This window comes from Mastomys coucha, unplaced genomic scaffold (genome assembly GCF_008632895.1).
Source record: "Mastomys coucha isolate ucsf_1 unplaced genomic scaffold, UCSF_Mcou_1 pScaffold23, whole genome shotgun sequence".
NCBI classification, from domain to species: domain Eukaryota; kingdom Metazoa; phylum Chordata; class Mammalia; order Rodentia; family Muridae; genus Mastomys; species Mastomys coucha.
This window is the reverse complement of record NW_022196906.1, coordinates 89,589,405-89,603,579: the sequence shown is the minus strand read 5'-3', so window position 1 is coordinate 89,603,579 and position 14,175 is coordinate 89,589,405. Positions and strand designations below refer to the sequence as shown.

General features: G+C 40.5%; 1 protein-coding gene across 1 annotated transcript in view; it reads right to left on the bottom strand.

Annotated features, from left to right (window-relative positions):
• Xrn1 (5'-3' exoribonuclease 1) overlaps positions 1–14,175 on the bottom strand; it is a 112,746-nt gene that overhangs the window by 14,497 nt on the left and 84,074 nt on the right. The window contains exons 32-36 of the mRNA XM_031345724.1: positions 11,678–11,786; positions 6,911–6,972; positions 3,972–4,082; positions 3,530–3,652; positions 2,392–2,551 (exon numbers count right to left, since the gene is read on the bottom strand). Coding sequence (XP_031201584.1) covers positions 2,392–2,551; positions 3,530–3,652; positions 3,972–4,082; positions 6,911–6,972; positions 11,678–11,786 — 565 coding nt within the window. The remainder of the gene's footprint in view (positions 1–2,391; positions 2,552–3,529; positions 3,653–3,971; positions 4,083–6,910; positions 6,973–11,677; positions 11,787–14,175) is intronic.

The window sequence follows — 14,175 nt, the reverse complement described above, 5'->3', positions numbered from 1 at the left end:
GCACAGGGGCAGTGTATGTGTATTGTTACCCAGCACTGAACCACGTGCTATACGACAAGTGTCACTTCCAGTGTACATTCTGCTAGTGTTTTCTAATTGAATTCACAGCCTTTTCTGTTTTTATACTGGTTACTTTAATAGTGATATCAACGGATGCACTGATGATGGGTTGGACAGCGCTATTTGGCTTATATATTAGTATCACAAGTTATTTGTAGTATTGTTTTCACTGTATAAATTGGAAAGATATTTAGAAAAGTTAAAATGTATTTAGTACATAACCATTTTTAAATTATGAAGGAAAAAGGATGTGATATTCTTTTAAGCCTTGCATATTTATCTGTAATAGTTTAAGTTATCATAAGGAGATGTACAGTTTACAAATATTTAATTACATACACAAGCAAAAAAAAAAAACAAAAAAAAGTTTGAACACAGTCCAGTTATATAGCTTGGGCTAGCCTTGAACTCCTGTTTTAGCTTCTCAAGTGCTAGGATTAAAGGTGTACATAACCAAACCTGGCCTTAAAAAACTATTCTCAGCTAAACGTGGTGGCATAGGCCTTTAATGCCAGCACTGGGGAGCAGTGGTCAGTGAAGCTCTGTGAATTCAAGGCCAGTCTCCTCTACATAGTGAGTTCTAGCTAGACCAGTACATTGTGAGCCTTTGTCTCAAAAACAAAACAAAACAACAACACCCCCCCCCCCAAAAAAAAACAAAGAAAGAAACAAACAAATCAGAAAATAAAACCAAGCAAAGCCAAGTGGCTGGTCTATGCCTGCAATTCCAGCACTGAGTTTGTACTCCACAGTGAGACTCCAACTTAAAAAGATTAAAGACAAAAACACATACAAATAAAATCAAGCAAAACAAAAGACTGATTAACAAAATTATCATTATTATTATTTTAAATTGCAGATAGGGTACTGCTATGTACCCAAAGCTAAGGAAGAACTCATCATGCAGTGTAGGCCGGCCTTGGGCTCATGGCAGTTCTTCTGGTTAACCTCCTGAGGGCAGAGACTGCATGTGTGAGGCACCATGCCAGGCTTCAGAGTGTAGCTATTTGTTTACTTATTTTTTTTAAAGATTTGTTGAGGTTGGGCTGGAGAGATGGCTCAGCAGATAAGAGCACCGACTGCTCTTCTGAAGGTCCTGAGTTCAATTCCCAGCAACCACATGGTGGCTCATAATCACCCATAATGAGATCTGACACCCTCTTCTGGTGAGTCTGAAGACTGCTACAGTGTACTTAATTATAATAATAAATAAATCTTTAAAAAAAAAAAGATTTGTTGAGGTTATTTTAAAGTATGTGTGTGTGAGCATGAGGGCAGTGCATGAGGAGGTCAGAGGTGCTGGATCCCCTTGAGCTGAAGCTATATCTGGATGTTAACCACCTGATGTGGTTGCTGGGAGCTGATGTCTGTCTGGTTCTATTGCAAGTGGAGTGTACTCTTTACCCTGAGCCGTCTCTCCAGCCCCATTTCTTCTTTACATGTCTGTGTGCACTTGGAGGTAAGAGCAGCGCGTAGGTTATTTCCCACTATCACTGTCTATTCCTTGAGGCAGTGTCTTTCCTTAAACTGGGCTTGGTTTTCTTGGATAGACTGGAAGACAGCAATCCTCTCACTGCTTCTCCAGTAGCTGGAATGACAGTACTCGGGGCCACTTGGCTTGCTATGTGTGTGCTATGGTTGTGAATGCTGATCTTTACGTGGCAAGTATTCTTTTTCTTTTCTTTCTTTTTTCTTTTTCTTTCTTTTTTTTTTTTTTTTAAGATTTATTGATTTTTATATGAGTACACGGTAGCTGTCCTCAGACACACCAGAAGAGGGCATCAGATGCCATCACAGACGTTGTGAGCCACCATGTGGTTGCTGGGAATTGAACTCAGTGCCCTTAACCACTGAGCTATCTCCTCAGCCCAGTGGCAAGTATTCTTGTTGAGCTACTTCTTCAGCCCCTAGTTTTAAAAAGAACAAATGGATTTGGTGAGATGGCTTAATTGGTAGAGGTGCTTGCTGTCAAGCCTGATGACCTGAGTTCAATTCCTGTCTGGGACAATCGAAGGAGAGAACTGACTCCTCCAAGTTATCCTCTGATCACCACACGTGTGCTACACACACACACACACACACACACACACAGGAACCACATGAACCGAGCTTTTTTTTTTTTTTTTTTTTTTTGGTTTTTCGAGACAGGGTTTCTCTGTGTAGCCCTGGCTGTCCTGGAACTCACTCTGTAGACCAGGCTGGCCTCGAACTCAGAAATCCACCTGCCTCTGCCTCCCAAGTGCTGGGATTAAAGGCGTGCGCCACCACCGCCCGGCAATGAACCGAGCTTTTGGAAATGATATTCACTATTGGTAACAGGACTTATCTTACCCAGTTTCTTACTTGGCTTAGGATGTGATGGCATTCCATGCTCATCTCTTCTACTAGAGGAAACAGTGGCTTCATTATCAGATTTCTTCATATCATTCTTGCTATCTGTTGTGTCAGGGCTATCAATTTTCAGAATTTCTTTAAGCATCCTTGTTCCTTTCTTTTTAGAAAATGATTCATAGGTAGATGGATGAGAAGAGAATAAACATTAGACTTAGGTAGCTTATTCATTTTTCTTTTTGATTTTCTGAGTTTTTTCCTTCTTCTTTTGAGGTTTGTCCTTATGCAGCTAGACAAGAGCTCTCTCTAGCACCGAGCCATCTCTCTCTAGCACCGAGCCATCTCTCTCTAGCACCGAGCCATCTCTCTCTAGCACCGAGCCATCTCTCCAGCCTTTGCTCTTTCTTCTGAAAACTTCCCGCTGTTAAAAATTAAGATGTGCTGGAGAGATGGCTCAGTGGTTAAGAGCACTGACTGCTCTTCCAGAGGTCCTGAGTTCAATTCCCAGCAACCACATGGTGGCTCACAACCATCTGTAATGAGATCTGACGCCCTCTTCTGGTGTGTCTGAAGACAGCTACAGTGTACTCATATAAATAAAAATAAATCTTAAAAAAAAAAAATTAAGCTGCTTAGGCTGGAGAGATGGCTCAGTGCTTAAGAGCTTGGGTGGCTCTTCTAAAGGTCCTGAGTTCAAGTCCCAGCAACCACATGGTGGCTCACAACCATCTGTAATGGGATCCAATGCCTTCTTCTGGTGTGTCAGAGGATAGCTACAGTGTACTCATATACATAAAATAATAAGTCTTTTAAAAAAATTGAAGATGCTTTCTGAATTCATCTAAGACAATTAGATGGTCAAAGGCTGAAATATATTCATATTTCTAAGTAATATTTACCCTATTTACTTTCTAACCTATTTAACAATAACAGTGTTTAAAAAGCAGGGCTCTGTAGTCTAATGGGAAAACAAAAACAAAATCCCAGAAAAACAACATAAAAGGATGTCTAAACTGCTCCAAGCAACCCTGGATTTCCTCACATGATGACAAAAGTGATGTAAGGTACCACCCAAGAGGAGACAGAGAGTTTGAACAGACTCGGGGGCTGTGGACGTGTAGCGGCTGAACATACGAACCATAGCAAAGGACTGCGGTGACAGATGCGCCTCATCTGGAGGCTCTCCATGGTGAGGTAACTGTCCTTCACTCTCCTTAGAGATATTCAAAGATGCTAAAAAGTTCTCAATTCCAGAGTGAGGCTAAAAGAATAAATATGTATAAAGATAAAAGTGGAAGGAAAGTAGTAAAAAGTTAGATTTTACTCTAAAAATTCAACTTTTTTTTTTTTTCTGGTTTTTCGAGACAGGGTTTCTCTGTATAGCCCTGCCTGTCCTGGAACTCACTCTGTAGACCAGGCTGGCCTCAAACTCAGAAATCCACCTCTGCCTCCCAAGTGCTGGGATTAAAGGCGTGCACCACTACTGCCCGGCAAAATTCAACTTTGAGTCAACCATTTTCCTAGACGCAAAAGTTTGAGAAGAGACAGCGAATAAAAGGTTTACTTATTTATTTACTTACCTTATGAACTGCATTTGGGTAACTAGTTACAACCTTCTGAGCTTCTGAAGTTCCTGGACTTTCATTTCTCTTCAATAGTTTAATATTACATCTGGGAGACCCTCCAGAAGTCTATATAAAAGAATAAGTTTCTTGTGCTAGTAAATTTATAGTTACTATTTAATAATATTCTATATAAATTCAGCAAAATATTCTATGTACTGTATTCTCTTTCTCTTTCTCTTGATTTATTCATCTTTATGTGCATAGGTGTTTTATCTGCATGTATGTCTGCATACACCATGTAAATGAGCAGCCATGTAGGTGCTGGGAATTGAACCCAGGTCCTGTGCAAGAGCAGGGAATGCTCTTAACTAGTAAGCCAACTTTCTAGCCCCAAGAAGAGTCTCTGAGGGAAGGACAACCCAGCCCCTGGGCTGGAAAATTCAGGGGCAGGGGCAGGGGCGGGGTGTGCCAGGTAGGGACTGAGGGATGCTGGGAGGACCAGGAAGCCAGGTCTGCTTTGACATATAAAATTTGCACTTGGGTCCCTTGTCCCAGTCCTATACCAAACAAAACTGCTTTCCTTTAATGCCATAAGGAAAAAAATGGATGAGAGGGATGAGAGGGACTAATAACCTGAATAGGGAAAATTATCATTTTCATTAAGATTTAGATTTCTTTCAATTTTGAATATAGACTATAAACACTGATACAGTTTGTATATTTGTGCTCCCCCACCTCAATAGAGATAACCAGCTTCATATGAGGTGGAACTTTCATGATAGGATGAGCAATCTTAAAAGAAGAAAAAGGGCTGGAGAGATGGCTCAGAGGTTGAGAGCACTAACTGTTCTTCTAGAGGTCCTGAGTTCAATTCCCAGTAACTACATGGTGGCTAGCAACCATCTATAGTGAGGTCTGGTGCCCTCTTCTGGCATGCAGGCATATATGCTGGCAGAACACTGCACATAATAAATAAATAAATAAACAAATGGAGAAAGAAAACAGCCTTTTCTTTCTAACAGATCAGAATTTCAGACAGGAGCCTCTATGTAAAGGTCAGGAAGAAAACAGGACACAGAAACTGTATTTCAGTACTGTTACTTCTCTCAAACTTATGTATCTTATTTTATTACTAAAACCTTATTTTGGCTGGGTGTAGTGGCATGCACCTCTAATCTCAGTACTGTTTTAAAGGTTGAAGCAGAAGGATGAGTTCAAGGCTAGCCTAAGTAAGTTAAGAGGCCAACTTGTGCTACATGACAACTTGTCTAAAAAATATTTGATCCCAAGTCTGGCCACTTTTTGTTTTTTTGCAATGACAGAAACTGAACCAGGGCTTTTCACACAGCAGAGAAGTGCTCATCATGGTGGGGTGTTCCCAATCCAAGAAATCCATTAAAAATATTTGTTAAAGTATGGTATATATGCATAAAGATATACATAATTATACATGCCAAACTCTCTGATTCTTACCTAATACATCTACATGCTCCTTATTAAAGCCTAGAGAGGGTAAAACAAATAAGATGTGTGACCTTAGCCCCCCACTCTAACTCTATACAGTTGAACTTTCCACCTCCCACAGTCAAGTGGACTCACGCTAAGCACTGTCAATTAGCAGGCTGTTTCCCTCCCCCCTGACCATTCCCGAGGGCGGGACCTATTTGCCTGGTCCTGGGACAGCCTCCCCCAACTAAGATCATAGGCCTAAGAATTTCAAATATACACCAAACATTTTTTTTTCTCCCTAAAACTCTTATCTTCTGCTCCAGATGTTCTCTCAGAACCTCCATCTAGAAAAGCTCCAAGTTACCCATAGATACTCTGGCCTAACTTCACAGACTGCTTCAACCTGGACAGCAGTAAAACAACCAGCTCTTCCTGGACTTGGCCAACATTCCAGATTTTTGTTCACACCCCATAAACAAAACTGCACCCCAATGTCAGCAAGAAGTAGTCATGGCCAATCACAGAGTGCCTTATTTATTTATAATCAACAAAAGACTGGGATGTTTGGTATAGGACTGGGACAAGGGATCCAGGCGCAAATTTTATATATCAAAGCAGACCTGGCTTCCTGGTCCTCCCAGCATCCCTCAGCCCCTACCTGGCACACCCTGCCCCTGCCCCTGCCCCTGAATTTTCCAGCCCAGGGGCTGGGTTATCCTTCCCTTAGAGACTCTTCCCTATAGAAAAGACATTTTGGTCTCTTATCCCTCCTTCTTCTCCTTCTCTTCTCTCTCTGCTTGAGCTTTCCCTCTTTTTCCTCCCCATGTCCCATGGTAACTTCCCTGGCCTCAATCCACGGGGCCAATGAACTCACCTGCCTGAAAGGAAATTCCTAATAAACCTGCCTTTAATATATTCTAATCTGGCTTGGATTGGCTCATTTCACAGGTGGAGAAATAATCTATCAGTATGTACAAATAGATACTCCGACATATTTTATAATATATGAGAAAAGCTTTAAGCAACCAATAACTTATTTCTTTTTCTTTTTTTAAAAAAGATTTATTTATTTTATGTATGTAAGTACACTGTCGTTGTCTTCAGACACACCAGAAGAGTCATCAGATCCCATTACAGATGGTTGTGAGCCACCATGCGGTTGCTGGGAATTGAACTCGGGCCCTCTGGAAGATCAGTCAGTGCTCTTAACCACTGAGCCATCTCTCCTGCCCCCAATAGTTTATTTATATTTTAGAGACAAACAAGCTGAGGTCATTAAGAATTGCTCCAGACCACCTAACTCTTTAAGTGTTAAAGTAAGGATGACAGATGTCTCTGTTCTGAACTGTGGACCCCAGCTGTATAACCATCCATCAAATGACCATGGCTTTTACTGCAGTCCTTATGGACTGTTGAGAAGGCTGCAAAATTCACTAGATGCTATACAACAACCAAGTACATAAAAAAAAAAAATTCAGCTATTAAAAATGCCAAAGAAAAATTACCTGTTTATTGGACAACTTTTGATTCTGACACTCAGCTTTAGGACTTTTATATTCTTCCTTAACTAGAGACAAGAAAACAGAAAATTAGGAAAGTGAAAGTGCTAACTAAATACCAGTTATATCCATCAAGTGTATACAAGTATAGTAAAACAGCATTTAAAGGACTTCAAGGTGTATAGTTTCCTTCTGTGTCTGTGCCTGCCTCTCCTTGTCCCTTCTCCCTGCTGTCAATGCTGAGATCAAACCTGGCAATTCTAGGAAAGTGCTCTACCACTGAGAGTCCTAAGGGAGAAGACTTATGAACTGAAGAAATTTATGATCCAGGTGAGACAGATAATTGCAGATAATCAGATGGGAACAGGAAGTGGGCTTGGTCATCTGAATTGGGCATTGAAGGGTGTTAGGTTCTCCAAGCACACAAGAGGAGGCTTAGAATTCTAGGGAAAAAAGACTCTGAGGAAAGACATGGAAGCAGAAAGGAATGGAATGGGTCAACTCCACAGGAGGGGAAGGAATGATATTGTGCTCACTGGAACTACAGGATCAGGTGAGTCATAATCTGGAAGATATTGACACATGGAATTAGGTTGTAAGCAATGTGCAAGCAAGCACAGAAAGGTAATTTGATCAGAAGAGCAATTTAGTAAGATTAAAGTATGAGCAATGCACTACTGGCTAGATAAAAGGAAAGTAAGAGACAGATAAGAAAGTTCTCAAAAGTTTTATTTTTGAAGCTGGGTGGTGGTGGTGCACACCTTTAATCCCAACACTGGGAGGCAGAGGGGCAGAGGGACAGAGGGGCAGAGGGGCAGAGGGGCAGAGGGGCAGAGGGGCAGAGGCAAGCAGATCTGAATTTGAGGCCAGACTGGCCCAGCCCTATATGGAGAAACCCTGTGTCAAAACCACCATGACCAAAAACAAAAACAAAACCAAAAACTAGATAACCAACCAACCATCCTCTACAACCAAAAAAGTGTTTTGAGTTTATATGTATGATATCATGCACATAAACCCATATATATGATATGTAACATACACATAAACACACACACACATCACACACACATACATATATGCACGTACATACATATACATGTGAATGGAGACCAGATGTCAACAATGGGTTTCTTAACGATCACTTCCAATTTTACTTTTTAGATAGGGCTTCACAATGAACCTGGCATTTACCCATTCAGCTAGACTGGCAGCCAGTGAGTTCCAGTGATCTGCCTGCTCCACCCCTAAATCCCATCAGTGGTGGAATTACAGACAGGGGTCTTGGCGCTTGGCTTCAACAGGTGTGCTGAGGATCTGAATTCAGGTTTTATTATTTGATTTTGAGACACAGTCTTGTTCTGTGTCCTGGTTTGTTCTGGAAATCACTGTATAGCTCAAGGCTGGCCTTGAACTTGTGCTGGGGTCCTCCTGATTCCATTCTTTAGAATGCTGGGATTACAGGTGTGTACCATCTTACCATTCCTGTTAAGGGGAAGTTATACGACAATGGGGGAAATAAAACTTGTAAGACTTAGGCAAAGAAAGGCTATACAGATGAAGGAGATGCGAAGGACAGCAGTTAGCGTGCAATCAACTGCTGTATCACATACATTAGGTTCTATAGTTGTTCTATCGTCATCTTCAGCTCCTTACCACTGAACTGGTTGTTAAGCTAGTGTGGAGAGGAAGACTGAAAGTCTGGGCATGATGATGCATGCCTGATGCCCTGGCATTTAGGTAGTGAGAGCAGGTGGGCCAGCAGTTCAAAGTCATATGTAGGTATAGTGAGGTCCTGACCAGCCTGGGCTAGGGGAGAGCCTGTGTTAAACAATAGCAATGAAAACCACAGCTAGCAGCAAAAAGCAGACGAGAAGAGGGAGGAAAGCAGATACAAGGGGAGTGGACAAAGAAGGTAGCAGGACATGAGAAGGGGCAACAGATGACGAGAAGGAAGGCAGGCAGGCAGGACAGGAAGTAATCTTATAAAAAGGAGGGCTGGAGAGATGGCTCAGGGGGTAAGAGCACTGACTGTTCTTCCCAAGGTCCTGAGTTCAAATCCCAGCAACCACGTGGTGGCTCACAACCATCCGTAAAAAGAGATCTGACGCCCTCTTCTGGTGTGTCTGAAGACAGCAACAGTGTACCCACATACATGAAATAAATAAATAGACATTTAAAAAAAAAGGAAATGAAAATGCTAGGACACATGATTAATAAGCCTTTGTTGAGATATAAAATCCACATAGGAAACTATATCACTGTGTATAAAAGGATCTCAGTAAATATTTTAGTGCATTTTCATTAAATATACATTTTTAGTTTATGTGTGGAGACGGTAGATAAAACAAGCTCAGATTTGATTTGCATGTGTTGTATGCATGTGTGAAAACATATGTAACCATATTAAAATCTATAGTTAATATACGTTAATGAATAATAGAAAATCAAAAATTTCCTACAAAAGGAACTCAGACCCAAGTCAAGGTGGTTTTCTGGTGATTTCTATCAAAGCCTTAGAAAGGAAGTAAACTCTTCAAAATACAGTAGGCATATTATCTCAGTATCTCAGTTCTATAGTAGGGCATATCTCAGTTCTATAGAAGGGCATATCTCAGTATCTCAGTTCTATGAGGCCGGGATTACCAAGTACCTCTTATGAATACACGTGCAAAGCCAAAATACATGTGCAAAAACCAAACAAACCCTAAAAACACTAGCAATCCGACTCTTCAAGCATGTCAAGATGATTCTGAACTATGACCTAGTAGGATTTACCCTAAAAATCCAAGTTTGCTCAGCATAGGAAATATGATTGGACACATCAGATAAATTGAACAAAGGGTAAATCATACCAACAGATACAGCAAAACCAAAACAAATCAAGGGTCTAGAGGTGGGGATGGAATGGAGAGATGCTCGTTCAGGCATGTGTCAGTTGTACAAGCCCAAGAGTATGAGTCTGGATCACCTCTGTAAGAGCTAGACTTGGAAGCATGGGACTGCCACCTCAGCTCTGGGGAAGGAAGGGTGGAGACAGGAAGGTCTCTGGAGTGCACTGGCCAGTCACAACCAGTGACTTCTACATTTTGTTAGAGACCCTGTCTTAAAAAATAAGGCAAATAGCTGGGTATTGGTACAGCCCTTAATCCCAGCATTCAGGATGCAGAGGCAGGTGGATCTTTGAGTTTGAGGCCAGCCTGGTTTACAAAGCAAGTTCTAGGACAGCCAGGGCCACAAAGAGAAACCCTGTCTTGTAAAACAAAACAAGGCAAATCCAACAACAATAACAACAACAACAACAAGAAAAGGTAAATGATCCAGTAAGATGGCTCAGTGGGAAAAGGTCCTTGCTGCCATGATGGAGGAAAAGAACCAGCTCCTGTACGCTGTCCTCTTGACTTCTACACATAGCCACCAAATCAATATAACATAAAGTTTAAGGAAAAAGATGGAGGAAGAACAAGGAAAATACTTGATACCTGACCCACATGTGTCTGCATACCCTTGCAGAAACACCTACGTCCTCATCAAAGAATCTAAGGCTGTTGGTATCTAGCGGAGTGGTGTACTATTTGCCTGGTGGATATGAGGTGCTAATCCTCAGAACAGAAACAAAGAAGAAAAGAAAGAGAGGGAGGAAAGATACGGAGAAAATAAGAAATATTTAACAAAATTTAGCTCTTAGGTAAAAATAAAAATAGAGTGTTTCCTTACCAAATAGGGGACACTGAAACCCATAGATAGCTAAAAATAACACGTGATGGTAAAAGACAGAAAGGGTACCTCTAAGATCAAGGTTAGGCAAGGTCAGGATTGCTTTTCTTTAAAAACAATTAACATAGCCTCATCAATAATAGTGTCAAGAAGAATAATATGGGAATAAATTCAACAAAAACAGCCTAAAGATTGTATACTGTAAATGGTAAGAATCAGTGGAAAAAAATTAGAAAAAACTAAATAACTGGAAAGGCATTTGTGTTCATGGGCAGGGGAATGGTGTAGTGTTGAAGACACTCCATCCAATGTGATCTATGAAAATTCCAGGCACAGTTTTTGCAGAAATAGATAAATTATAAAAAATTCATATGGAAATACAAAGACCCAGAATAAATTAAACTACCTTGAAAAAAAGCAAACAAAGCTGGGGACCTCAGAACTGTTTGATTTCTGTACTAAGTGCAACAGTGAGAAAGACAGCGTGCTGTGTGCATAGATGTGTATAGATCAGCAGGTTGGAATGGAGTCCAGGACTTATCACAAAGATGTCTAGTCAACTGAGTTTTAGGAAGGGGAACCAGGAGAACACAATGTGGGAAGAACAGTCTGTGTCACAACTGTGCTGTGACAACGGCATCCACCTACAGGAGGATTGATAACCTTCCCTTCCTCATTACTGCAGACTTTAAAGTGGTGGGTCGATTTTATTTGTAACTCTTGCTCTGTCTCTGGATGTGCGGGCATGTGCATGCCATGGCATACGTGGAGCTCAGAGGATAACTCTTGAGGCTCTTTCTCTCCTTCCACCATGTGTGTCTTGGGGATTGAACTCAAATTGCTAGGCTTGAACAGCAAAAGCCTGTACCTGCAGGGCCATTTCACTTGCCTGATGAATTTATTTTAAAGTATAAGTTATATTTCAACAAAGCTTTTTGTTTAAAAAAACAACCAACCAGCCAACCAAAAGAAACCAAAACAAACAAACAAACAAACAAACAAAAACAACAACAAAAAGAAGATAGCACTCAAACCCTTTTCTACCTTAGAACTTACATTTTCGGTGAGAGTCATGTTTTCTTTGCTGATGTCTGACACTGTGGTCATTAAAGCCAGATTTATGAGGTTCAGTTACTTGACTTATTTCTTGAGGTAGAACTGCACCCTGCAAGTTAAAATTCTCAAAAATCAATTAAACAAAACCTTAATAACTTCAAAAAATTTTAAATTTAATAAAAATTACACAGCGCTTTAGAAAAACACACAGAAAACTATATAGAATTAAAAAAACTACTCAAAAACCACTCTTGGAAATAAGAATCATTAGTATAATGCCATCAGACTTTAGAATTCCTTTATGTTAGAAAGCAAGGTAAATAAAAGACAAGTACTTTCCCAAAATTCTCTTTTCAGTAGAAACAATTCAATCCAACTGTTTAAAGTTAACAAGTCCAGAAACTACAGAAAGCGCTAAACTTTGAATGGTTGTTCATTAATAGAACCTTCTCTAAATCTTTTAAAAAGATTTCCATTATTTTATGTATATGGGTGTTTTGCCTATATGTATGTCTGTGTACCATATGTGTGCCTGGTAGTTGAGGTCAGTAGAGGGCATCGGAATCCCTGGAACTGGATTACAGATGGTTGTGAGCCACCATGTGGACACTGGTACTCAAACCTAGGTCCTCTACAAGAGCAACAAGTGCTCTTAACTGTTGAACTTTCTCTCTCTGGGCCCCTAGAAATTTCTCTAAAACTTTCTCTAGACTTACTTCAAGACAAACACACATTTAGTATAAGTGGAGATAAGGAGCAAGAGGGTGTAACAGGGCTGGACATGCTCATTCACCTCCATGATTATCCCAACACATTGACGTTAATGACTTCCATTAAAAAGGCTTTAAAATTAATACTTTCTTGTATTTTATGAAAGGTGAGGATATTAACTCATTTACATTCCTTTCTAGGTTCTCTCCTCAATAGCGGATTTTAAAATTAATGTTTGTATTTCCAAATAAAACACAACTTTCTAGCAAGACCCACAAACCCACAGTAATTAAGATAGTTTATAAATGGGCACAATAGTAAAATGTAAGATTGTTTCTCTCCTCTTTGTGAATGCACATGTGTATGTGCTCACACACTGATGTCCTCATACCTTCCTCAATACTTCTCAATCTCATTTTTTTAGCATGGTTCTTCACTGAACTTGGAGCTCACCATTAGCTACACTTGACTGGCCAGCAAACCCCTAGGATGCGCTTGTCTCCGAAACCCCAGCGCTGTGGCTATAGACATGTGACATTCTGCCTAGCTTTTAATAGAGTACTGAGGATCCAAACTCACATCCAAGCACTTTACCCACTGAGTCAACTCTCTAATCTTAAGATCCTTTGTTTGTTGAAAGGAAGAGAAAGCCAGAGGGCAAAAAGAAACAACTTGCTATAGTTGAATCTGAGAGATTTAATACAAAGTAATTTTCAAGTGGCACAGGTTTCTTCCAGGAGCCGTGACCTGAGCAGACCTTGGGCGAGAACTCTGCAGCCAGTTTCACAACACCCAGAAGAACCTCTACTCCCAGGTGCTCTGACATGCCCAGGACCACAACATCACAGGATCCTAGGATCCCAAGAGCTTGGTCACACTAGGATCTCAGGGGCCCAGAGGCAGCTTGACTCTTAGGAACTCTGACACTAGAGATAATCAGATGACGGGAGGCAAGTATAAGAACATAAGCAACAGAAACCAAGGTTACTTGGCATCATCAGAACACAATTTTCCCACCATAGCAAGTCCTGGATATACCATCACAACGGAAAAGCTAGATTCGGAACTAAAATCACTTCTCATGATGGTGATAAAGGACTTTAAGGACATAATAACTCCATTAAAGAAATACAGGAGAGAGCTGGGCAGTGGTGGCGCATGCCTTTAATCCTAGCACTTGGGAGGCAGAGGCAGAGGCAGGCGGATTTCTGAGCTTGAGGCCAGGCTGGTCTACAGAGTGAGTTCCAGGACAGCCAGGGCTACACAGAAAAACCCTGTCTTGAAAAAAAAAAAGAAGAAAGAAAGAAAGAAAGAAAGAAAGAAAGAAAGAAAGAAAGAAAGAAAGAAAGAAAGAAAGAGAGGAAGAAAGAAAGAAGGAGAGAAATACAGGAGAACACAGGTAAACAGCTAGAAGCCCTTAAAGAGAAAACACAAAAATCCCTTAAAGAATTATAGGGAAACACAATCAAACAGGTGAAGGAAATGAGCAAAACCATCCAAGATCTAAAAATGGAAATAGAAACAATAAAGAAATCACAAAAGGAGACAACCCTGGAGTTAGAAAACCTAGGAAAGAGATCAGGAGTCATAGAAGCAAGCATCACTAAGAAAATACAAGAGAAAGAAGAGCTGTGAACAGTTCTTTGGGTCACTGGGCCAAGCTGTTACTCTAGTACCCACTCTGATGCTTCTGTAGAGACTTATGTTGGTTATACCACTATATTTTACTAATGAATGCTTGGCATTTTATATATATATATATATATATATATATATATATATATATA